This window comes from Corythoichthys intestinalis, chromosome 21 (genome assembly GCF_030265065.1).
Source record: "Corythoichthys intestinalis isolate RoL2023-P3 chromosome 21, ASM3026506v1, whole genome shotgun sequence".
In the NCBI taxonomy this organism is placed as follows: domain Eukaryota; kingdom Metazoa; phylum Chordata; class Actinopteri; order Syngnathiformes; family Syngnathidae; genus Corythoichthys; species Corythoichthys intestinalis.
The window spans coordinates 6308649-6334695 of NC_080415.1; the positions used below are offsets into that span (position 1 = coordinate 6308649).

The window sequence follows — 26047 nt, forward strand, 5'->3', positions numbered from 1 at the left end:
TCAAACAATGTGATTTTCTGTTTTTTTCTCCCACATTCTTTCTCTCATGGTTGAGGTTTAAACATGTTGACAATTACAGGCCTCTCTAATGTTTTCAAGTAGGAGAACTTTCACAATTGGTGGTTGACTAAATACTTATTTGCCCCACTGTATGTTCCAATTTGCTAATGTGTTTTGAAAAATAAGAATCCTGTAGCGTGAAACCGTCATATTTTGGCATAAGCTCAGAATATCATACCGGCACATGCCTAGCGCGCGCTTGTGGGAGGAAGCGGAAATGCAAAGGAAACTATGGAGGCGTAGTTTTAATTAAAAAAAAAAAAAAAAAAAAAAAAAAAGTGCATTTTTAACACCGTTTTAACCAGAAAAGTCTGTTTTGGTGTAAAATCGATTAATCGAACAGCCTCAGTCTGTGAATGATTATTGCACTGCCCTATCGCTCACTCACATTAGCATTTGAGCTAAACAAAGAAAGTGCCTCAATAAATTGGCCTGTTTTGTGGAATTCATATACATCTGAAAATAATATTAGAGAAAATTGAAGGAGACCACAGATTAGTTTCTTCATGCAATCAACTCGTTAGAATTAATTTCACAAATTTTAATCATTTACACTGGCGCTAAAAACCAGGCGGCTCGAGAGACGCTCTCAATCACACTACCTACCCCTTAGCAGGAAAATACGTGGGCTCTGAGATTGTCTGTGACTCATACTACAGAATCAAGACAGTAATTGATAAATATTCATAGAAGATGGAGATGTGTGGATTGAGTTGAAGGTGGTAATGACAAACAGGGAGAGGCCACAGCAACAGTAAACAAAGGACAGAGTGACGTAGCTGCTGTCTGCTGGCTTAAGAGTGATTACTTGTTTGACTGCAGTAGTGCAATACAGCATAGGGGGAGGGTGACTGAGGAGAGATGCACTCACTGATCTCCGTGGATGCTCTCGCTGCCTATGGATGAGAGACGTGGGGGAGGGGGGAGTTATATAGGCCGGGGAATGAAAGAACATGATGTGTACAATGAGGAGCCGATGGCATGCATCCTTACAGACTGTTCAGCAATGTACAAATTACAAACTATGTGGACAAATGTACACCTGTACAATAGATAAACTGAAAGTGAAGACATATGGTGTGTTTAATTTTCCTAAATGGTTTATGTGATTTATAGTGAGCAATTTTGATGGTTAATGATTATTTTGAATTTATGCTCAATATTGAACAAAAGCTTCATGATGACATTGGTATGAGCTGAGCCACAGGTTATTCACAAGGTTGATGTTGACGATTGTTGCCGCACAGTGAGTAATTTGCCCCTTTACCCGTAGCGACTAAAGCTAAACATTCTATTACTTGCAGTTTGGTGTTTGGTAGTCTTGTCTTCTTTTGTCAGGAATTGGTATCTTAGAAACTACTTTCATTTATTTACTCGCAGTGTATGAATAAGCTGATTTGAATTGGTTATCAGTATGGGTGTGAAAAAATATCGAAATGGTGATATATCATGATACTTTGTATCCCTAAAGGTTATCGATATGCTCCTGCAAGAACTGAGATATCATTTTACAAAGGTGTCAATGTCTAAAAAAAAAAACAAAAACAAGTTGCTACCAAAATCCACCATAACAGTGTCTCTCTAAGGCTGCCTTGACGGTGCTCGACACAATCCATTTAGACTGGGAACGTTCTTCATTCGAAACCAGAGCATTCACAGTCATTCTGTCAGATTTTCAGGGCATTTCTTGGTCACTTGCTGTTCATTTTAGGGCATTTCCAGGTCATTTCCTGTTCTGTAACACAAAATGAACAGGAAGTGACCCATAAAAGTAACCGAAAATCAACAGGTAAATGGCCTTAAATGGCCCAAAATTACCTCACTGCCTGGCATTGGCTGCTACTGACGGCCATAGACGTTCAATCCGTTTGAAGTGGAAGCGATGGCAGACCTCCCAGTTCAAATGGCTTGGATGTCTATTAGTGATAAACTCAATCCAATTCACAGCAGAAGCTTATTTTTCTGTTTATTAGTTGTTTTTAGAATATCCTAGAATGATTTCCTGACCAATGTATCGATAATCGTTGTATCACCATATCGTCAGATCATCGTTATCGTGAGCTTTGTATCGCAAACCGTATCGTATCGTGAGGTACCAAGAGGTTCCCACTCCTAGTTATCAGTCTGTGATGTGTGAGATCAGAGTGCATCGGTCTGGGAGGGCCTGGATCTGTATGAATTGCCCGATGGCACGGATTTACAGCTACTAATCGGTTCCCTGATAGGTGACATTAGCCATGTAGCTAGTTAGTATGAGCCGCAGCAGCCAACAATATTGTGGTTCTCGCGGCACAATTTGCACTTATACTAGGGTGATCAAATGTCCTGTTTTGCCAGGACAAGTCCTCTTTTTGTATCCTGTTTTTACTGTCCGGCCGGGTTTTTATAAATTCATGATGGATTTTATGATTTTTCACGGGTCCAATTTGAAGAAAATCCCTCCGGCCGCTGGGGAGCAGCGCTTGTTAGCGTTGATGTTGCTCCTACTAGTAGGGGCGGGAGAATGAGTACTTCTTCCTCTTGTTTTTTGTTGGTGGTTTACCCCTTGTATCATGGGGCATTACCGCCATCTACTGGATTGACAGTTTGGCGAGAGATCAGGCAGTTACAGATATCAATAAGGAGTAGTTCTAAGAGACGTTTATAGTGCCCAATACCCAGTTTATCTCCTGTTAATGTCGATCATGTGTCTTCTGTTGTATATTGCATACCTGTCAACCCGAGGCCATTGGCAATCTTACAAATAGTGACGTGTGCCCTTACAAATTGGTGACTAATCTTACAATGTTCTATATAGCGTGCAATATGAAACAAAAATAAAATAATTTTTTTTTAAATTACATGAATTTATTGGTAATATTGTAACATATAACCTGGTGCAATCAAAGAACAATCAGTATCTTCAGCTACATCATGATTACTAAAATTTAACAGTGACTTTAGTTATAATTGTATGATGCACTTTTGGCAATTTCTATCATGACTTTTGATGGCTGCACTTTATGGCACTTCAGCTCGCAATTCAGTTTGACTTGAAGGTAGTTCGTTAGTGTGTCCAGTTATAAATTAAAAAGGTCAATTGATAAAATGAACTTATCGATGCAATCTTTGAGTCAGGGAGCATTTCTTTTGCTAATTCTGAGAAGTGATCAGCAATAGTTGCAGGCAAATTGTGTTCGGCAACAAATTGGCAGAATGAAATCTCCGCTTTCGTCACTTTTCATTCTGCAGATTTCATCTTTATGACCTGTGTTGTTAATCTTTCTTTTAAAAAGTAATTAATTAGTAACAAATTACTTCTCCTAACAGTTTGCCTTAGTAACTCAGTTACCTGAACGAAAGAGTAATTAGTTACTTGTAGGGCTGTCCCAAACGACTAATTTTCTCCTGATTAGTCAGCCGACTATTTTTACGATTAGTCGACTAATCTAATAATTAAAAAAAATATTTTTTGTTTTTGTTTACTAATTTAGCAATGAAATTTTTGTTGACGCTTATCAATTCACAAAAAACATATTGGAACACTTAAATTATTTACTAAAGTACAAATAAACACGTAAATAACAAAAATAAATCACAAATAAACAATGACTTCAAATGCTGATAGAATTAACTAGTGTAGCATCCCGATTGAAAAGATGGTCTCTTAAACTGATGGTTTACAACTTTTATTCCATCCTTGATGTAATCACACTGTAATAGCTACGGTGCACACAAATAAAACAACACAATTAGAAATTAATGAAAACTTTTCACCTTTTTCCTTTTAAACCTTATTTATATATCAATGAATTGCCTATATGAATTGCCTTTACCTTAATTTATTACCTTATCATTGACAATCTCTTCCTTGAGTGCAATCACTGTATATACTGTATATATTTATGACCTTTTAACGTTATATAATTTTCTATACCATAAAATAAACCATAACATGAAATAAACCTTTCAGTTGGCAATACTAATAGCACTTATAGGCCCATTGTCAATGAAACATTATTATTTAGTAAAGCGACAGCACCCTCTGGTGTACAAAAAATGAATTTTTTTTTTTTTTTTTTTTTTTTTACAAACGGTGACGGCGCTTGAGGTGTTTATTCACGGCCGACGTGCAGCCAAGCTTGCCAGTGAAGAGACAGGACACAAGAGTGTACCCTCCTTTATTTCTTTGAAATAAGTCAATGTTTTGGACACTCTGGTGCGCTTTTTTGGCTTTGTGTCGCTTTCCCCGCTTGCATACAGAACATCCGACATTCTGAACTTTCCGCGCATATTTTTTTTTTAACCCTTCATTAACCGTCGACGGGATGTTGTGCTCGTCGACGGATTTACGTCATCGATGACGTCGACTATGTCGACTAGTCGGGACAGCTCTAGTTACTTGTCAAAGTAACTGGTGTTACCTTTCATGTTTTGTTTTTCATTTAAAAAAAAAAAAAAAAAAACGAAACAAAAACCTTTGCTATGTTTGGAAATTGTTTAATGTTGTGAATCAACTGTTAAAGTTGTTAAAATTGCTACCATTTTTGCTTTAGTTCTCTTCTTTCTACTTTTGACATGTGAAAGTTTGAAAACTTTCATCATCAAAAGATAGATTCAAATTCAGATTTTGCCGATTTAGGAGTATTTTAGATAAAAAGTTACTTAAGTTCGCTAGGAAAGTTCACTACAACAGAGCCTTTCTTAGAAGTCTACTGCTTCAAAATGGTGGCTGTTTATTAATGCCGCCGTCTGTCATTTCGCATGTAGTTCTATAAGCATTTGATATCTAGGCATAGATTGAAGGCTGTCGGCTACAGTCAGGAAATATTGGCGCCGCCTAGCATTGCGTTTGCTACAGCGTCACAACAGTCTTCTCTCACAGTGTCTCTGACTTTTGTCGCGCCATTCAACCAATGTAGTAACGCACATTTCCTCGTTGCCGAAACGGTGACAAAATCCGATCGGAAAAATAAAAAACGTAACGCACGAACAACGTACAGATTTTTAACATACGGAGTACACATTTAAATGTCAGTTCTCACTTGTCCAAGTTGCGGCCAAACCGTACAACTTGACAGGTATGATTATGGGGTTATATGTGTACACAGAAATGAAGTATATTGTATTCATCTTGTATTAATTGTTCTGCGTTCGTGTATTTGCTTGAATGTTAGTATTCTAAGTAGCGGTGTTTCTTTTCTATGCATTAGGGTTCCGTCATCTGTTAATCATGTTAATAAGAGGAAATTCCACAATGACACGGAGTGGTATTTCTTCACAATTAGTGTTTGTTTAAATTGACCCTTTGTAGAGAATGCTACGGTACTGCTGCCTGTGACGTGTTCCCAGAGCGCCAGCCCATTTGACAAGAGTTAATTTTTTTTACGATAAATACTTATATAATGGCAACTGTTGACTTCTGTCGGAGCTTTGTACTGGCGTGATCTGTAAAATCCAGTTTGGTGTCGTATCATTGTGCTGCCGATGATTGTAAACTTTTATAGCAAAGTTTGATTTTGCCTCGGCTCTCGGTACTCACTAAAAGGGTAGCTATTAGTGAGCTAGGCATTATGGGGGATGTAGTTTTGAACTGCTGCGTTTGTAAACATGCTGGTTGAATAGTTTGTCAGTTTATTTCAGTTATACCTACACAACCCACCACTCACAGCCAACATTTTACGAATGAATGGAAGTAAGTCAAAGGTGACGACTCTGCTGGCTGCAATGGCGTACCGCAAGCAACATGTCACTTCCGCTCATTAATATTCATGATGTTAGCTACTGTTGCTAAGGGGGGGACACGCTCCCGTTTGTCCCCAATTGGAAATAGTGTACGAAGGAGATGTTTACAGAGCTAATTCTACCAATTCTGTCCGAAATTGATGTCCCTGGTGCCAAATTCACTGGTAAAGATTTGGAAGAACATACAAATGTTCAGTTAAAGAGATGGCTTGAGTGTCGAGGGCTGAAAAAGACTGAAAAAAAAAAAACGAGCCGACCAAAGCTTAGCCTTAGCTTCTTTATCGACATCTTTTTCTTACGCCACTGACAATGACATTCTGTTTCAACAATCTATCCTTTACCACCATATGCCCTGTCTTTCTTATATATTATATCCTCTGTTTGTCTTACGTCTCTGACCGTTCTTGGGGGCAACTTACTTTGCTATTTTTGTGTCTCGATCGCACATGCTACTCGTTTACAGCCAATGAACATTTAATTTTTTCATTATAACAAATCTTAATTCTATAATCTATTTCCACTCCCTCCTGAAAAGTCGTGAAAGCACAACACTCTTAAGTGACCATTTTTCTTCGTGTGTGTGCCGCATGGTCTTTATAATTAAACATGCTTAGGTTTCTGATTTCGATCTATTTGTGTTTCGTGTATTGCAGGTATACGTGGAATTTGATGATCAGGAGTGGGAGAAGAGAGAGTGGGTGAAGGTCTACGATGATTTCCAGCTGTTTCTTCTCGAGCACCAGCTGGTCTGGGCGAAGAGGAAGGAAGGAGCTGGAGGAGCAGGTGGAGAAGTAGGTGGCCTGCTGCAGGGAATCAAGGCTAAACACATACAGTGGCCTGCCCTGGTAAGAACTTTGTTATTTATAGAAATGACACAGCCACCACAACAGTCGGTGTTATGAGCATAGCTTCTCCTGGCTATGAAGCGTTGAAGGCTATTTTAAATGGTGTTAATTGAATTTCCAGGAGCATATTTTTTTCATCTTCATGAGTTTTCTTGGAAAATGGCACTGTTGAGTGGAGTTGATTAAGTATTGGTCTGTATTGTCTGATGATGGCGTGATTGCTCGCTGGTTTTGTTGGTGTTGTTAAGCAATGCTTTTTGATTTTTTTTATCTGGCTGTACGCGAACACATTTTAACTAGTTTTTACACATTTAGCTTCTAAATGGGCATTCAAATTTTAAAAGAGCGCTGGAAGATTTCTTTTGTTTTCCAAGTAAAATCTTGATGATTGTTGTCTGTTTCTGGCATACAATCAAATTACTTGTTGTTAACAAAGTTTCAGTACGGACAAAATTGAAAACAAAAGAAGAAAAGATTTAACAGGCATGAAAATCTCTCACCTTTCGGCGAAATTCGCCGTTTTGAAGTAAAAAAGGATGACCTACGTGAATCGTGTAGATCCGAGGAGAAAACTTTTAAGGGGGGTGGTTCGGGTGTAGGCATGTGCCGGTTACCTTCACGGTTTACCATGCTATGAAAACGTGGCGGTTACAAAACCACTAAAATTTTCCGTCATACTGTAGTACGTATTCGTTATTTTTCATGTGTCGAAAATGCAGCCAGAAGTGGCTTGGTGCGGCAGCGCTTACCCCTTCCCCTGTTTGATGCTGCGAGTGTCAGTGACGCTATTCCAGCAAACCCAAAAAGAAACACTCCAAATGCAAGGCGTAAATTCTTCAATTTATTGATCTCTCAAATCGTGGTAACTGAAATATACCAAATGAATACATTTAAAACGTTGTACAATCGTATTTTTCCATGTGTGAGTCGCTTCAACAGTTTAGCTTCATGAAAAAGTTCGCCAAAAACAAAACACACATTTTCCTTTCAAATTCAATACACAAAGTTACTAAAAACTTACAAAGACGAATGATAGGCAAGGCTTAGTTAGGAGAGCAACTTCATTGAGGTTAATCACAGCCGCTGAGAGAGAATCAAGTTTGTATGTGGGGAGGAGAAAAAAAGTGTCAAAGATCGCTAATTGCGACAGATGATCTTGTCCTAAGAACAAGTTCACGTTTGCTGGACGAGGTGAGGTCTTACTCCCAATTTTTTTTTTAGATGAATGCATTCGCCAGCATATTGAATTTGGTGAGTAATGGTTTTAATCGTTTTCATATTTTGCTATACTACAATAGCAATACGATATACTACAAACGGCTGCATTTGCACACTGGAAACACAGCCATTACGTCACATTTTTGTCCAGTAAAGATGACAAAAATATCTCCGTGCGCTGTGAACTTTGCGCTGGCTCAAAAAGACTGTCGACCGCTATAAGCATCCAATTCAAGCACCACTTGGAATTACAGCACAAGAGGTAACACGAAAGCCAGGACTTTTTGATACTGCTCGTGCTCAATCCTCGGTTCAAGCTCAGTTGTTGTTGAAAGTTTTGAAAGCTTAGGTTTAAAGAAATTCTAAATATCCATCTTGCCTCCTCAGCTGTAGTTTTGGCTAAGCAATGCAAACGGCTGTCTCTAAGGTGCTGTAGTCACATGATCTGTTCGAAAAATAATTTGGACCCATTATGAAATAGTTTGAAGGATTCTTGTTCATTTCATTCATTTTTGTTGTTTATTTTATTGCTCTAAAACTTTTATAGACAACATTTTAATGGCCATATTCAATGGTCTTTATTTTAAAGGGGAAGTTCAGAATTTTTACATTAGGCCTAATCTTTGAGTTAGCCGGGGTTTAATTAGTCGTTGGAGTTGATTTGAACAAATTCTGTGCAGTTTGCCAGTTATTTGTTAGTTTCAGGGGTCCGGAGTGGCTAAGCTAGTGCGAGTCAATGGTGGGTGAAATCAACTCCTTCAACTAATTAAACCCCCGCTCGAATATTAAGCCTTATGTGAAAAATTAAAATGGTCAAATTCGCCACATGTAGGACGTTTCGCCGACAGAGGACATTTTGGCAGAACGCCGGAACATATTTCCTCCACACCTTTCTCACCTTTTTAACCCCTGACCCATTTTCATGCCTGATTTAAGGATTTTTAGTACGAATAAACCATAATATGAAAGAAAATCAGGAGCGAATTAATTTTGTATCTTGAGGTAAACTGTATTTGTTTAACAGTTTAATTCAAATTAGCTTGCTAAATATTACAACTTAAAACTGCTGCACACAAAGTTGACTAGTCAGTCAATCTACTTTGATTGTCACAAACAAATGGTCGTTGTGCTATTTAGCACAGCTGTTATATAATATGTAAGTTGGAAAAAAAAGAAGGAATTTTTAAATTGAATTAAACGAAATCAAATCATGGCTAGTACAGTGGTAGCCCTACATACGAATTTAATTCTTTCCAGGACCTGGTTTGTAAGCCAAAATGGTCGTATGTCCAGCTGGATTTTCCCATAAGAATATATGATAATTCGATAAATTTGTTTCACAGCCCAAAAAACCTACGCTAAATCCTTAATAAATACTACAGGTACAGTTACAAATAGCGATTCCAAGGATGCCTGGCATGAATAGCTCTCTTTAGGTCATGCCACAGCATCTCAATGTCAATATCAAGTTTAACTCATGCCGCTAGATAGAAAAACAATAATACCTGACTGCGGCCAACAGCTGCTACAAACAACGCCCAATTGCTAGTCGCTACAAACATACGGCTACATATTGCTACGGTAGATATCACATATATGTAGACCTAGATGAGAAATGACAGAGGACGGCGGCCTTAGAACATGTATTAGAGAACTAGATGCGAAATAACAAACTTGTCGGCATTAGTAACCAGCCGCCATCTAAAAGCAGACTTCTATAAAAGGCACTGTTGTAGCGAACCTAATTAACATTTTATCTAAAATACTCCTAAATCGGAAAAATCTTGACTTGAATCGATCTTTAAAACAGTTTTAAAACTTAGACATGTCGAAAGTAGACAGACGGGAAATTATGGAATACTAACTGGAGCAATTTTAACCACTTTAACGGTTGATTCACAACATTAAATTAATTGAATGTAGTTTATAGCTACTAAGACAGAATGGAGACTTCAGTATTTTATTTACTGTTATTAACTGTTAACTTGATACTGAAATAGTAGTTTTGTTTAGTCTGAGAGGATTTTTGAACAATTTTAGAAGTAATGTACAAAACATTAAAAGCAGGTGGGTGCATCAATAAACGATTTATGATCGAATCGAAGCCTCTGAATCGTAATCGAACCGTTAGGTGCCCAAAGATTCCCACCCTTCCTGACAAATCAATTCAGGGGCCCCGAGATGTTCTATTGGGTTACAGAACAGGAAGTGACCTGTAAATGCCTTAAAATGTTTTTTTTTTTTTTTTTTAACATTGACACATTTTTAAAACGGTATATCGATTCCTTGCAGGAGCATATCGATAACCTGTCAGGATACAAAGTATCACGATGTATCACCATTTCGATATTTCGTTACACCCCTACTGGGGAATAAATGGCGGACAAGGCACGGGCGTCGTAAAGTCGAACCGTCTGCAAGTGCTTGTCCTGGTGTATTAGAGCCACTCCCCCAAATTACATATTTCCCCCAATATCCAGTAAGTCATAAATTCAGTAGGTCTATACAGTAGTTTGTACAGTATATCGATGCAATGTATACACTAGTTCAGTGTTTTTCAACCTATTCTAAGTCACGGCTCATTTTTACATAGGAAAAAAATGTCGCGGCACACCACAAACCAAAAATGTTCCAAATTTACCTTCTCTGCAGTATATTTAATTACCCAATAATCCAATAATTTCTCAATATTTATTCTAAGTCAGTGTGACTTTAGCCTGTTTAGATGAACACAAAGCCGATATTCTGGCTGGAATTGAAGAAAGACGCACACGAAGCCCTTCTTCATCAGCTCTTTGTCTCTGTTTTTATTTGTATTTTTTTATTGCAGTTAGGCTTGAAAAGATCACACATATCAGACGGGAACTTTAGCAATGTCTTTAACCGCAATAGGGCCGAGCATCTCGCTGACAATTACTTTGCAGGCAGGTAATATTAATTTCTCTTCCACTGTGTACGCGACGAATTTAGCAACAAGTTCAGCAACAAGGTAACTGGCTTTGAGGGCTTTTCTCATTTACCTTTGTAGTTTTTCTCAAAAAGTTGCCTGTTTCTCTGTGTTTTCACAAAGGCGAACAAAATAGTCCATCGACCTGTTTTGAAGCGAAGGGTGTTTCGTTTAGAGATGACGTTTAAGCTTGTTTGGCACCATGGCGCTGTTGGATAGCTGCTCGTGTCGCATTCAAGAACTGCTATGATTTCTAGCCATCGGCCACCTTGCTTTTCTCGGCAATCCGTCGGAATAAAACAAAGGGGGAGGATTGACAGTCGTCACATATGGATAAAATGCAAAGGACACTTTCGTATATATCGACACTTGACAAGTCTAATCCAATGACGTACAGTAGACGTGCTGGGGTCCACATTGTCGCAGACACTAAGGTGGATAGAAATCCGAGCAGTTCTTGAACACGACACGAGCAATACCCCCCTTATTTGGACACAACCGAAACCTTCTACCTAGTCCCTCCTTCCCTCTGCAACTCCGCCCGACGACGTAAGGATAAATGTGTTATTAGATAATTTCTCGCGGCACACCTGAAAATATCACGGCACAATAGTGTGCTTAGGCACACCGGTTGAAAAACACTGCACTATTTTATGGCTTTTTTTGAGGGGTTAAACAACCCAAGAGTTAATTATTTTTATCATATTAATAAAATCCAGGAGTGTTTGCTCACAGACACAAATTGGCTGGTAATTTAGACTAAGAGTAACTTGGTTTTTACACACCTTTTTTTGGGATTGTTCTTCTATCGCCTGACTTCTCTGCTTGCATTTGTTCCCTCATTTGTCCAAAAGCTACTCCACCGCTGCTATTGCCATAGCAACAGCAAACTCCAACATAGACACCAATCGATGAAAAAATAGGCTTCTTTGAGGGACACGGTCGAGCTCCTTCTACAAATCTATAAAGCAGATGTAGGCTGGTTGCGCTATTTGCTCTGTGAAGCTTCTAGGACCCTGTTAATGGTTCGGGGCCGGTCCACTGTTCTACAGCCTGGACAAAAAATACACTGAACCTTCTGAATCTGAAGTTTCAGATTCCTTCCCAGCAACGCCCAAACAGATCTTACCTGTGAGGGTAAAACCTGTGGTCAAGTAGTTAGAGCACACCGTCCACCAGCGCTATCCAGTCTCCTCATTGGTTAGCCCACAGAAATAGAAGCACGTCTAACCATTTATGGCACAATCTCTTTAATGCAGTGTTGTTTTTGGCAGCCCTTTTAATTTTCGACTTAGTCTTTTGGACGATAATACTTATTAGTCTTTGTCTAGTTTTTGTTGATGAAAACTCGAGACGAATTTTGTCTAGTTTTAGTTGACTTTCACTGAAAAATGTTTTCGTCTGTCAAAAATATGCACTGGTGAGTGTGGGGGTTGAGGGGCAGCACTGTAGTGACACAAGCAGACACTACTACGATTAGGGTTGGGCATCGAGCATCTATGGGATCCGGGACCAACACTCCGGTTCTCCCGGAACTGTTCAGTTTTTAAAATTTCGATTCCAAGTTTCGATGCTCTGACCGCCGATTGGAAAAAAACAGCTGCCGAACACCACAAAGAAGAAGCCACGTGAAGACTACCTCAGTTATGAGCAAATCATATGACGGGGCTAATTGAGCTGAGCACAAAAACGGGTTGATTCGCTTCACATAAATGACAACATTGTAACAGAATAAACACACCGAAATGATATTAGACGCTCTGTTTAAATGTGCAAACTTACTTACAGTGTATCACAAAAGTGAGTACACCCTTTGCATTACTGCAGATATTTAAGGATATCTTTTCATTGGACAACACTGACAAAATGACACTTTGACACAATGAAAAGTAGTCTGTGTGCAGCTTATATAAAAGAGTTGATTTATTTTCCCCTCAAAATAACTCAAAATATAGCCATTAATATCTAAACCCCTGGCTACAAAAGTGAGTACACCACTTAGAAACTGCATCCCTAAATATCCAAATTGAGTACTGCTTGTCATTTTCTCTCCAAAATGTCATGTGACTCGTTAGGGTTACTAGGTCCAGGTGTGCATAGTGAGTAGGTGTGTTCAAATTTGTAGTGCAGCTCTCACACTCTCTCATACTGGTCACGGAAAGTTCCAGCATGCCACCATATGGCAAAGAACTCTCTGAGGATCTTAAAAGATGTACTGTTGCGCTACATGAAGATGGCCAAGGCTGCGAGAAGATTGCCAATAGGAGTGGGAACCTTTTGGTACCTCACGATACGATACGATTTGCCATACAAAGCTCACGATAGCGATGATCTGACGATATGGTGATACAACGATTATCGATACACTAGGAAATCATTCTAGGATATTGTACAAACAACTAATGAACAGAAAAACAAGCTTCTGTTGTGAATTGGAATGAGTTTATCACTTGTAGACGTCCAATCCATTTGAAATCCCTCCCACTTAACGGATTGAACGTCTATGGCCGTCAGTGACAGCCAATGCCAGGCAATGAGGTAATTTTGGTCCTTTTAAAGTCATTTACCTGTCTATATTCAGTTACTTCCTGTTGATTTAGGAGTATTTTATGGGTCATTTCCTTTTTATTTTGAGTTACAGAACTGGAAGTGACCTGGGAATCACCTGAATCAATAGGCAGTGACTCAAACTCAACAGGAAATGACCTGTAAATGCACCAAAATGAACAGCAAGTGACCTGTAAATGCCCTAAAAATCGGACAGAATAACTGCAAATGCTCTGGTTTCGAATGGACAAATGTTCCCAGTCTAAATGATGGGCGTCGAGCACCATCAATGCAGCCTTATAGTTAACTGAGACACTATTATGGTGGAAGATTTTGGTAGCAACTTGTTGGTTCCATTTTTTATTTATTATTATTTTTTTTTTAACAGTGACTCCTTTTTAAAACGATATCTCGATTCTTGGCAGGAGCATATCGACAACCTTTTGGGATACAAAGTATCATGATATATCACCATTTTGATATATTGTCACACCCCTAATTGCCAACATCCTGAAACTGAGCTGCAGCACAGTGGCTAAGATCATCCAGAGTTTTACGTGCTGAGCGTCACATCTAAATGCTTTATTTTAAAGATATTCGCAGGAGTGCTGTCAGCATTGCTGCAGAGATTGAAGACGTGGGGGGTCAGCCTTTTAGTGCTCAGACCATACGCCGCACTCTACATCAAATTGGTGTGCATGGCTGTCACCCCAGGAGGATGCCTCTTCTGAAGACGGTACACAAGAAAGCCCGCAAACAGCTTAAATAAAAAAATGTCATTATATGGGTTTACGATCCGCCAGCTTGTTGTCTCCTGTCGTCTTCCAAAATTATACCTTGGTGACGGCGCTTCAAGTGTTCATTCACGGCTGAAGTGGTGTCGTAATATGCAAGCTTGGCACACGACGGTGTACTCTCCTTTGTTTCGTTGAAATAAGTCCATGCTTTGGTCGCTCTGGAGCGCTTTTTTGGCTTCGTGCCGCTTTCCCAGCTTGAATCCCGAGCCTCCTCCATTCTCAACTTTCCATGCATATATTTTTTAAACCCTTTATTAACCGTCAACGGGATGGTGTGCTCGTCGACGCATTTACGTCATCGACTATGTCGACTAGTTGGAACAGCTTTAGTCTTGGTCATATTTTAGTCATCTCAAAATGAGTTTGTCTTTGTCTAGTTTTAGTCAACGTTTACTAAAATATGTTTTTGTCTGTAGAAAATATGCACTGTTAAGTGGGGGGGCGCAGCACGTCACAATAGTGACACAAGCAGACACTTCTACGATGCAGGCTAACTACACATAAAACTGTCTAATGCTTTTACATATATATACATTTTCCTCATTTTATCGACTTAGTTTGTCCTGAAACATGAAGAAATTACATTTAACAAGTATTTTCTGCATAACTAGGACAACGTAAAATTGGAAATTTTGAATATAGCCTCTAACTTTAGTAAAAGGGAACTTTTACCTTTTTTGTAGCACTTTTTCCATTTAGTTTGTACCCAAGCAACACTAATAAAATGATTACAAGCCAGGAACAAAATTTTTATTTTTTTCTGTAACTCAGTGTTATTATACTCAGTTTCCAAGATGGGATGACCTTTTACTTCTCAAAATGGCGGCGGACAAACCAGAATTGTTTTTTTTAAAAAAAGATTTATCGTTAATTTGCACATTTTTTTTTACACCAGCAAAATAGTGTAGTGCACATATTTTTGTTTTTTAACCAAGTGTCTGCATTTTGATTTATACTTTTCTTGTTGTAGTCGATGAAACCGTCTAAAAAGAGTTTAAAACACTTTTGCTCACGCAACAAACCAAAATTAAGTCCGTGTCTGCTTTGTTTTTTTTTTTTTGCCACAACAAAAGCACATAAACAGAATGTACTCCTAATTACCAGTCAGCAGCAAGTGGTAAGGATCATCTTTCACAGAACATATGAAGGCAACATTTTTGTATAATATGTTTTCATGTCCCTATATAAAATTCAAAACGAGTTTGTGAAGTTACTGTACATGCCTGTTTAAAAGTTTCAGTGAATAAGAGAAATAATAACTGGGCACCGCCAAGCCCAAGTCCGCATAAAAATGGGTGGGTTGGATCTAGCAGCAAACCGGTGCCAAACAAATCATACGAGTGATTCAGTGTGGGGACTCTTGGCAGAAAAATACAACAAGTCTTTCCCTCAGTAAAATGTACAAGGTAATTTGATGCATTCTATTTAGAAGATGCATTGCTCGATGTTTATGCAGACGAATGCGCCACATGAGTCATTGATTGTGTCTTAGCTAAAATACATTATGTGCTCTTAACAGCTAAGAGTCAGATGATATAGGCTTGAGAAAACACATCTAGTGACGATAAGCAGAGCAGAGAATGGAGGCATTGATCATATCATAAGTTTCTCTTTTGCACTTGCTACGAATGCTTGAAAATCTGTCTGATGTCAAATAATGTAAGGTCATAGACTTCATAATGATATCGATGGGTCAGAATCAACCTTGAGTGCGCCACACCTATAAGTAGGAGGCCATTCCACAATCCGTTTCAGTTATTCGCAGTCAGTCGCAACGACACATGCAGCGATCCAACGCCGGATTTAGGTTGAAAAAGTACGAACGCTGTACCGCATACAACCGGAAGGATGGTCTCAGGAGTGATTTGTTCTAGGTTTCAAGGTAATTCTTTTATTTTTCGTACCATGCATGCATTTTGAAACGTTGTAAAAAAAAATCAATGGGAGAAATTAGCCTCTACAGCATTAGCATTATACGTCGCAATGTTTAAGTGAAATAAATGCTACCCGCACTTTTTTTTTTTTTTTTTTTTTTTTTTGCTTTTAATCAAGAATCAAGACTCTTTTACGTCCATATCTATAAAGAATTCAGGGATTTAAGCATTTATTCACAAGAATTTTCAACAGAAAAAGCTTTGTTTACATATGGTGACCGCTACATTGACTGAAAGATTAGCATTATACTTTGACATATTTGTGTAAAATAAATGCTAATCCACGTTTTTTTTCTTTTAACCGAGAATCAAGACTGTTTTACGTCCATATCTATAAAGAATTCAGGGATTTAAGCATTTATTCACAAGAATTTCATTCGTAAATGAATGGCTTCTGGTTTTTGAAATAAAACAATCTATTGTGATAAAACAACAAAATTGCAATAACTGCATTAACCATCAAAGTGAAGTCTTAACTGTAACTGTAGTCTTGAAACAAATCTGAAAAAGAAAAAACATTGCAATAAAATACAAACTGGTTAATCTAAAAAGAGTAGCTGAGATGTCATGATAGAACACCGCTTGCTTCAATGATATCTGGCGCCATCTAGAGTCGTGAATGGGGAGAGTAGCTGAGATCTGTCATGACAGAACATTGCTTCAATGATATCTGGCGCCATCTAGTGTCGTGAAGGGGTATAATGTCTAGGCCGCGAATATAAGACGACCCCCTCTTTTTCAGTCTTATTTCAATGCAAAAAACACCATCTTATATTTGGGCAATATCAAAATGTCTGTCAATTTTAGCTTAGAATAATTGATTGATGTCTAATTTTTAGTTTAAAAAAAAGACTTTAAAAATGATTCACTCGAGTATTTTAAACTTTTAAACAAATTACATCACAATGAAAATATTATCATCTGTAAAAAAGTCACAGATATCTACCTCATAGCTATCTCTTAATTGTATTTTTTTTCGTTACGGTCGCATTTTCCCCAATATGTTAGATGATAATCGATCCAAACAAAGAAAAAATTGGGAAAAAAAAAGTTTAATAGGGTAGATATATGAAAAAGAAAATCTTGACCACTCCTTGATGTCTGCGATTTCTGCATAGTGACCCTTGGTATATTACCATCTTTCACCCATAAAATACCCCCAAAATCCGGCTGTGGCCATTCACAGCTCTGTCTTGACACTCGGTGATACAAGCTACATGGAGTTTTTGGATTGAAAAGAGGTAAGTATGCGATAATATCTAGTTAAAATCGTGGGGTCTTTAATTCTGCTCTCGCGTGCTCTCACCTCCAGTTAGGGTTTGGCAGTTTAATTTAATTTTATTTTTTTTAAATGCAGTCCTGCTCAAAAATGTTCTTCCCCCAGAAAATTGAGATTTTAAGCTTTCCAATTACATATCACACATGCATATGGGACAATTTTGAAATTTGGCCAAATTGGGGGTCTCAGAGCAGAACTTCAAGTCACCTGAACGTTTTCCGCCATATGTTATCTACACAATATATTCTGTTATAAAAATGAAAGTTTTTTCCACATATCTTTCCAAGACAATACCTATGTGTTACTGTATGTGTTTCTTGTACTTCCTACCCTTGAGCGAAAGTGCCTACATTCACTGGACATAATCTCATAAATCTCTTGTATTATGAAATTTTCTTTCTCACAGTTCCACGTCACACACAGTGACTCAGCCTTGCACTCACTCTCACTCACCAGTCTGTTTATCTCCTCAGTCAGTGTGTAACATGTGGCCTGTGTTGACACATTATCCTCCTACATACTGAAATGCACACAAACCTGATTTAACCTCTGTCAAGACTGATAGAGAATGTAATAAAACTAGGACTGCAACTAACGATAATTTTTCTAATTAATTACAATTAATTAAACGATGAAACTAGGACTGTCCCAAACAAAATTTTTTTTTCCAGATTAGTCAGCAGACTTTTTTTTTTTTTTAAACGATTAGTCGAATAATTTAATAATTTTGTTTTTTACAAATCTAGCAATTAAGTTTTTGTTTACACTTATTAATTCGCAAAACCATTTTGGAACACTTACATTCTTTATTAAAGTACAAGTAAACACGTGAATAACAATAATAGACAAAGAGGTCAAATGCTGATGGCATTAACTAGTGCAAAAGAGTTGAATGTAAACAGGTTCAGAACACTGAATTCGCCTTACCGACATGATTCAAAACAATTCTTAAAATACATAAATATCATCGATTATACTATACTCCTGTATATAATAGTATTATAATACTTATATTAATTATTCATTGCCAATCAGATTTTTCATAAAGGGTGGCATTTTAAAGCTATTCATAGTGTAGAATCTGAATTCCGAAGTACGTGAGATTAACTCCAGAAATCGTTATTTATATGTTGAATATGACATGTTTTTATCTTGAAATGTTCACCGGAAGTACGTTCGCTAAACAGCTAACCTTAAGCTTTACACTCGGCAAAAAAGTGCACTTTTCGTCATTGCATGTGGTGTCAGCAATTTTAATTAAAAAAAATTTTTTTTTTCGTTTGCAAAGCAGCGATTTTTCATGTTTGAAGTGTCACCTTTTAATCGCAAGTTTGCGTTTTGGAGAACACTGCCGATGTTTTATAGCAGGCTAAAGAAGATTTTCATTTTTCCCCATTAGCCTCAATGTAGCAATGCTAACGTTTGCAGTGTTTAATATAGATGTTTCCTTATTTTGAATGTCTGAACTTTAATTCTACGGCGGGTCGATGACCAACATCTGTGAAAGGAACTGGAGTCTCACATGCAAACGTGTACATGCACGCACAAACATATACTAGCACGCACTCAGCGATAAAACTCAGCCGTGAAAATGACGGCCCTCACTTCTTATTTATCGTGTGATAAATGGACTTACTGCATATCGCGACAGGCTTAGCAACTTCAATAAAAATGTCTTTGGTTAGTTAGATGGACTCACGATCTGCCAGCTTGTTGTCTCATGTCGTCTTCCAAAATTACCACTTCGTGACGGCGCTTTAGGTGTTCATTCACGGCTGACGTGCTGCCAAGCTTGGCATTGAAGAGACTGGACACACCAATATACCCTCCTTTGTTTCGTTGAAATAAGTCAATGTTTTGACCACTTTGGTGCCCTTTCTTTGGCTTTGTGCCGCTTTCCCCACTTGCATACCGAGTGTCCGCCATTCTCAACTTTCCACATATACTGTATATATATATATATATATATGTATATATATATTTTTTTAACCCTTCATTAACCGCCGACAGGATGTTGTGCGTCTCGACGCATTTACGTCATCGATGACGTCGACTTGTCAGGACAGCTCTGGATGAATCAGATGAATTCGATAGACTGTAACGAATCAGTTTTCATATGAAATAGTTGTTCATAAATACAATCCAAATCCACTGTCAAAGCACACTCCCTTATATGACAATTAACAGTTTGAATGGGAGTTTGTGTTGAAAGGAGACTCTAAGCCAGCTTGTTTTCAATGTCTCCCTCCTCCAACACACCTGAATCAAATTATCAGGATTGTTATCAGGCAACTGCAGAGCTTGCTGATGAGTTGATTATTTGATTAAGGTGTGTTAAAGGAGGGAGACATGAAAAACAAGCTGGATTGCGGCTCTCGAGGACCAAGGTTGGCCACCCCTGCTCTAAGCTGTTATAATGTATGAATGATTTAATGTGTGTGGTTTCTTTATAAAAAGAAATGAGACAATTTTACTCTCTAACAATAACTCAAATGCTAATATGCTTCTCCAAAACACAATACTAACAGACTCTTAAGACGCTAATTAGCATAATCACTAACTAGCTTGGCACTCTGTGCTAAGTAGTAAGATCTCATCAACAAAGACTACAAACAATACAAATGGCTTCATCACTCACATCTGATAGAGGCTCACTGGATCTCACAACACAAAAGACAATCTTACTCTCAAATGCGGCAGTGAACTCTCTCTCTCTCTCTCTCTCTCTCTCTCTCTCTTGTTCTAATTACAGGCGTGCGCCTCACATTACACAAAAACAAGGACCCAAACGGGACTGCTCATAGCAAATTAGTTGGCAAGTAATTTATTAATCGATTTAATTGATTAGTTGTTGCAGCCTTACGTAAAATGTATGCTTTATAATTAAATATGTTCTCTTGATCATGTGCATCCCAGCGGAAAGAATCTCGTTTAACAAAGTAAAAAGATAATTTGAATTTTTTCGATGAGTAATAGCTGGAAAAAATTTTAAATAAAAGCCAATATTTCCTAGAATTGGGCAAAATAGCCATTGTCAGACATTTTCCATTATTCCATCCATCCATCCATTATCTTCCGCTTGTTCCGGGGTCGGGTCGCGGGGGCAGCAGCTTTAACAGGGAAGCCCAGACTTCCCTCTCCCCAGCCACTTCAACCAGCTCCTCCGGCGGGATCCCAAGGCGTTCCCAGGCCAGCCGAGAGACATAGTCTCTCCAGCGTGTCCTGGGTCGTCCCCGGGGCCTCCCGCCGGTGGGACATGCCCGGAACACTTCTCCAGGGAGGCGTCCGGGAGGCATCCAAACCAGATGCCCGAGCCACCTCAGCTGGCTCCTCTATTGAACCCCAGTTTCCCTTGCCCGGACGCGGGTTACCGGGGCCCCCCTCTGGAGCCAGGCCTGGAGGTGGGGCTCGAAGGCAAGCGTCTGGTGGCCGGGCCTGTCCCCATGGGGCCCGGCCGGGCTCAGCCCGAAAAGGCAACGTGGGTTCCCCTTCCCATGGGCTCACCACCTGTGGGAGGGGCCAAAGGGGTCGGGTGCGTAGGGAGTTGGGCGGCAGCCAAAGGCGGGGGCCTTGGCGGTCCGACCCCCAGCTGCAGAAGCTAACTCTTGGGACATTTTCCATTATTATTTTGGCCAATAGAACGCAAGTGTGTCAGATTGTTCCGCCGACATTTGGTATAGATGGCCTTGTACTGACAAAATACAGGTTTCATTGTTTAATAAAGAATCAGGCATTGCAAGCAGTTGCTCATTACTTAAGTATTCCTTTACCCAATTACTTTTTTACCTGAAGTTTAGGATTATTATTATTTTTTTGTTTTTTTTTTGGGATGACTACTTTTTCTTGAGCAATATTTTGACGCTACTCTTATTTGAGTTAATTTTTTTGCTACTCTACCCACCTCTGAACCAAAAACAGGTAAAGACCAAAGATTGACATGGTGCACTGGTTGTATCATATGAAACTTATCACCCCACATTAACTTAGTCCTGAAGACTGACAGTTTATTTTTCCTCATAGCAAACACTGTGCTCACTCTGACTTTGACACGGAGCTGCGGATGTGTGTATGTGTGTTAGGAGGAGGGGGTACGTGTGCGTGTGATTGATAGAAGTTACATCTCTGATCCCCAGATTACATCATTTCTCTGCAAGCATTGAACAGTGTATTAGCTCATTAAAGAAGATCAGTGTGAACTCCCCACAATGACAAGTGAATCCTAACCAGACGACACTTAAGGGCACAGGAGAGAGTGTGAAATTACTGCGTGATTCCTTCATTATTATTATTAGGCAATAGGGCTGCAACTAACGATTATTTTTCTAATCAATTAATCTGACAATTAAACAATGAATGGATAAACGTCAATTTTGTCAATCACCTTGACAACTGAACTTGAAGTTGTTTTAGGCATGTTGTAAGTCATTGCAGCGTTTACTTACCATAAATACACTGACGGATGATGGTCACGTACTGTAAATGTAAAATCATGTTGGAGGTGTTGCCTGCACTTCGGCTCTCCTTCCTCCTCTAAGACGTAGCCGTCTGTTTTTACTCGGTAGCCGAAATACTCCCATACTAGACTAGACCTTTCTGTTGGGGTTTCGAAAAAGCTGAGGTAGTTTCGACAGCAACAGCAGTGTCACCGACAGAGCAAAAACCGGAAGGGGAGGGCTGAGCGCTGCGACTTCAAGCCATTTCTTGCTGCATTTTTGGGACACTAATAAAATAGCTAATACCGTACTACAGCATGATGGAAAATTTTTGTGATTTTGAAACCGTGACATTTTCATACCACGGTAGACCTTGAAACCGGTAACCAGCACACGCCTAACTGTGAGCAACATCATGTGTACGCTGTAGCTAAACACCAGTATCAGTACAAACCTTTAATCATAGCAAGTTCGATGGCTTATTACAATAATGAAATTACAGCAGGAATTTTAATTATTATACTTTTAACTAGGGCTGTCAAAATTATCGCGTTAACGGGTGGTAATTAATTTTTTAAAATAATCACGTTAAATATTTGACGCAATTAACGCACATGCCCCGCTCAAACAGACTAAAATGACAGTACAGTGTAATGTTCGCTTGTTACTTGTTTTTTGGTGTTTGGCGCCCTCTGCTGGCGTTTGGGTCCAACTGATTTTATGGGTTAGTAACATGAGTAAGCATGGTGTAATTATTGACATCAACAATGGCGAGCTACTAGTTTATTTTTTGATTGAAAATTTTACAAATTTTAATACAATGAAAAAATTAAGAGGGGTTTTAATATAAAATTTCTATAACTTTTACTAACATTTATCTTTTAAGAATTACAAGTCTTTCTATCCATGGATCGCTTTAAGAGAATGTTAATAATGTTAATGCCATCTTGATGATTTATAGTTATAATAAACAAGTACAGTACTTATGTACCGTATGTTGAATGTATATATCCGTCTTGTGTCTTATCTTTCCATTCCAACAATAATTTACGGAGAAATATGGCATATTTTATAGATGGTTTGAATTGCAATTAATTACGATTAATTAATTTTTAAACTGTAATTAACTCTATTAAAAATTTTAATTGTTTGACAGCCTTACTTTGAACATAATTGATTTGGCCCACTTAAAATGAAAAAGACAAAAATCTCATTGTTTATGAGATGTGTACTACAGTGCCTTGCAAAAGTATTCGGCCCCCTTGAACCTTGCAACCTTTCGCCACATTTCAGGCTTCAAACATAAAGATATAAAATTTTAATTTTTTGTCAAGAATCAACAACAAGTGGGACACAATCGTGAAGTGGAACAAAATTTATTGGATAATTTAAACTTTTTTAACAAATAAAAAACTGAAAAGTGGGGCGTGCAAAATTATTCGGCCCCCTTGCGTTAATACTTTGTAGCGCCACCTTTTGCTCCAATTACAGCTGCTAGTCGCTTGGGGTATGTTTCTATCAGTTTTGCACATCGAGAGACTGACATTCTTGCCCATTCTTCCTTGCAAAACAGCTCGAGCTCAGTGAGGTTGGATGGAGAGTGTTTGTGAACAGCAGTCTTCAGCTTTTTCCACAGATTCTCGATTGGATTCAGGTCTGGACTTTGACTTGGCCATTCTAACACCTGGATATGTTTATTTTTTAACCATCCCATTGTAGATTTGGCTTTATGTTTTGGATCATTGTCCTGTTGGAAGATAAATCTCCGTCCCAGTCTCAGGTCTTGTGCAGATACCAACAGGTTTTCTTCCAGAATGTTCCTGTATTTGGCTGCATCCAGCAATTTTAACCATCTTCCCTGTCCCTGCTGAAGAAAAGCAGGCCCAAACCATGATGCTGCCACCACCATGTTTGACAGTGGGGATGGTGTGTTCAGGGTGATGAGCTGTGTTGCTTTTACGCCAAACATTTCGTTTTGCATTGTGGCCAAAAAGTTCAATTTTGGTTTCATCTGACCAGAGCACCTTCTTCCACATGTTTGGTGTGTCTCCCAGGTGGCTTGTGGCAAACTTTAAACGAGACTTTAATGGATATCTTTGAGAAATGGCTTTCTTCTTGCCACTCTTCCATAAAGGCCGGATTTGTGCAGTGTACGACTGATTGTTGTCCTATGAACAGACTCTCCCACCTCAGCTGTAGATCTCTGCAGTTCATCCAGAGTGATCATGGGCCTCTTGGCTGCATCTCTGATCAGTTTTCTCCTTGTTTGAGAAGAAAGTTTGGAAGGACGGCCGGGTCTTGGTAGATTTGCAGTGGTCTGATGCTCCTGCCATTTCAATATGATGGCTTGCACAGTGCTCCTTGAGATGTTTAAAGCTTGGGAAATCTTTTTGTATCCAAATCCGGCTTTAAACTTCTCCACAACAGTATCTCGGACCTGCCTGGTGTGTTCCTTGGTTTTCATAATGCTCTCTGCACTTTAAACAGAACCCTGAGACTATCACAGAGCAGGTGCATTTATACGGAGACTTGATTACACACAGGTGGATTCTATTTATCATCATCAGTCATTTAGGACAACATTGGATCATTCAGAGATCCTCACTGAACTTCTGGAGTGAGTTTGCTGCACTGAAAGTAAAGGGGCCGAATAATATTGCACGCCCCACTTTTCAGTTTTTTATTTGTTAAAAAAGTTTAAATTATCCAATAAATGTTGTTCCACTTCACGATTGTGTCCCACTTGTTGTTGATTCTTGACAAAAAAATTAAATTTCATATCTTTATGTTTGAAGCTTGAAATGTGGCGAAAGGTTTCAAGATTCAAGGGGGTCGAATACTTTTGCAAGGCACTGTATGTGACATGTGAGAGTCCTGCTTTAACCATAGGTAGAGTCCTGCTTTGGCCTAGCTAAGGTCCAGTTGTGAAACGGGTGAGTTAATAAGTAAAACATAATGAACAGCCACAATGGGAGTATATCAAACTCCCACATTAAAATTTTCAGTTTCTAACAGTTTTTTTCTCTACATGTACAGTGGCATGAAAAGGTATCTGAACCTTTTGGAATTCCTCACACTTCTGCATAAAATCACCTTTAAATGTGATCTGATCTTTGTCAAAATCACACAGATGTAAAAGCAATGTCGGCTTTCACTAAAACCACACAAAGTTTATAGGTTTTTATATTTTAATGAGAATAACATGCAAACAATGACAGAAGGGCAAAAATAAGTATGTGAACCCTCTGCCTAAAAAGACTTAAAGAGCTATTGAAACCAATTTTTACCGAACAATCCAAGTCAGGTGTGTGCCCAATCACTGAAGATTGGTGAAAAGCCGCCCTGCCCACTATAAAACACAGACCTGGTAAGAATCGTCTTGATGAGAAGCATTATCTGATGTGCATCATGGCTCGGTCAAAAGAGCTGTCTGAAGACCTGCGATCAAGGATTGTTGATTTGTATAAAGCTGGGAAAAGATACAAAACCATCTCTAAAAGTCTGGATGTTCATCAATTGACAGTCAGAGACGTTCTCTACAAATGGAGAAAGTTGGGCGCTGTTGCATCTCTCACAAGGAGTGGCCGTCCACCAAAGATGACGCCAAGAGTTCAGCACAGAATACTCAGAGAGGTAAAAAAAAGAACCCTAGAGTGTCTGCTAAAAACTTACAGAAATCACTGGCACAGTCCAATATCCTTGTGCGCACATCAACTATATGTAAAACTATGGCCGAGAATGGTGTTCTTGGGAGGACTCCAAGGAGGAAGCCACTGCTGTCTAAAAAAATCATTGTTGCTCGTTTAATGTTTGTAAAAAGGCACTTGGACACTCCACAGAAGTTTTGACAAAATATTTTTTGGACCGATGAAACCAAAGTTGAATTGTCTGGGAGTAACACACAAAGAAAAAATGGAACTGCTGACCAACTTCAACACCTCATCCCCACCGTGAAGCATGCTGGAAGGAGCATCATGATTTGGGGCTGTTTTGCTTCCTTAGGGCCTGGACAAGTTGCAATCATTAATGGACAAATTAATTCAAAAGTTTACTAGGATGTTTTGCAGGAAAACCTGAGGCTGTCTGTCAGACAGTTGATGCTAAAAAGAGGATGGATGCTGCAACAAGACAATGATCCAAAACACAGAAGTAAATCAACTTCAGAATGGTTTCAAAAGAACAAAATAGACGTTTTGCAGTGGCCAAGTCAAAGTACAGACTGGAACCCCATTGAGATGCTGTGGCATGACCTAAAGACAGCGA

General features: G+C 38.8%; 1 protein-coding gene across 1 annotated transcript in view; it reads left to right on the forward strand.

The window, feature by feature from the left end:
• The window catches only part of jmjd1cb (jumonji domain containing 1Cb), a 238873-nt gene that overhangs the window by 107949 nt on the left and 104877 nt on the right, over nt 1–26047 (forward strand). Inside the window, exon 2 of the mRNA XM_057825761.1 lies at nt 6438–6629. Within this exon, the coding sequence (XP_057681744.1) occupies nt 6438–6629 (192 nt within the window). The remainder of the gene's footprint in view (nt 1–6437; nt 6630–26047) is intronic.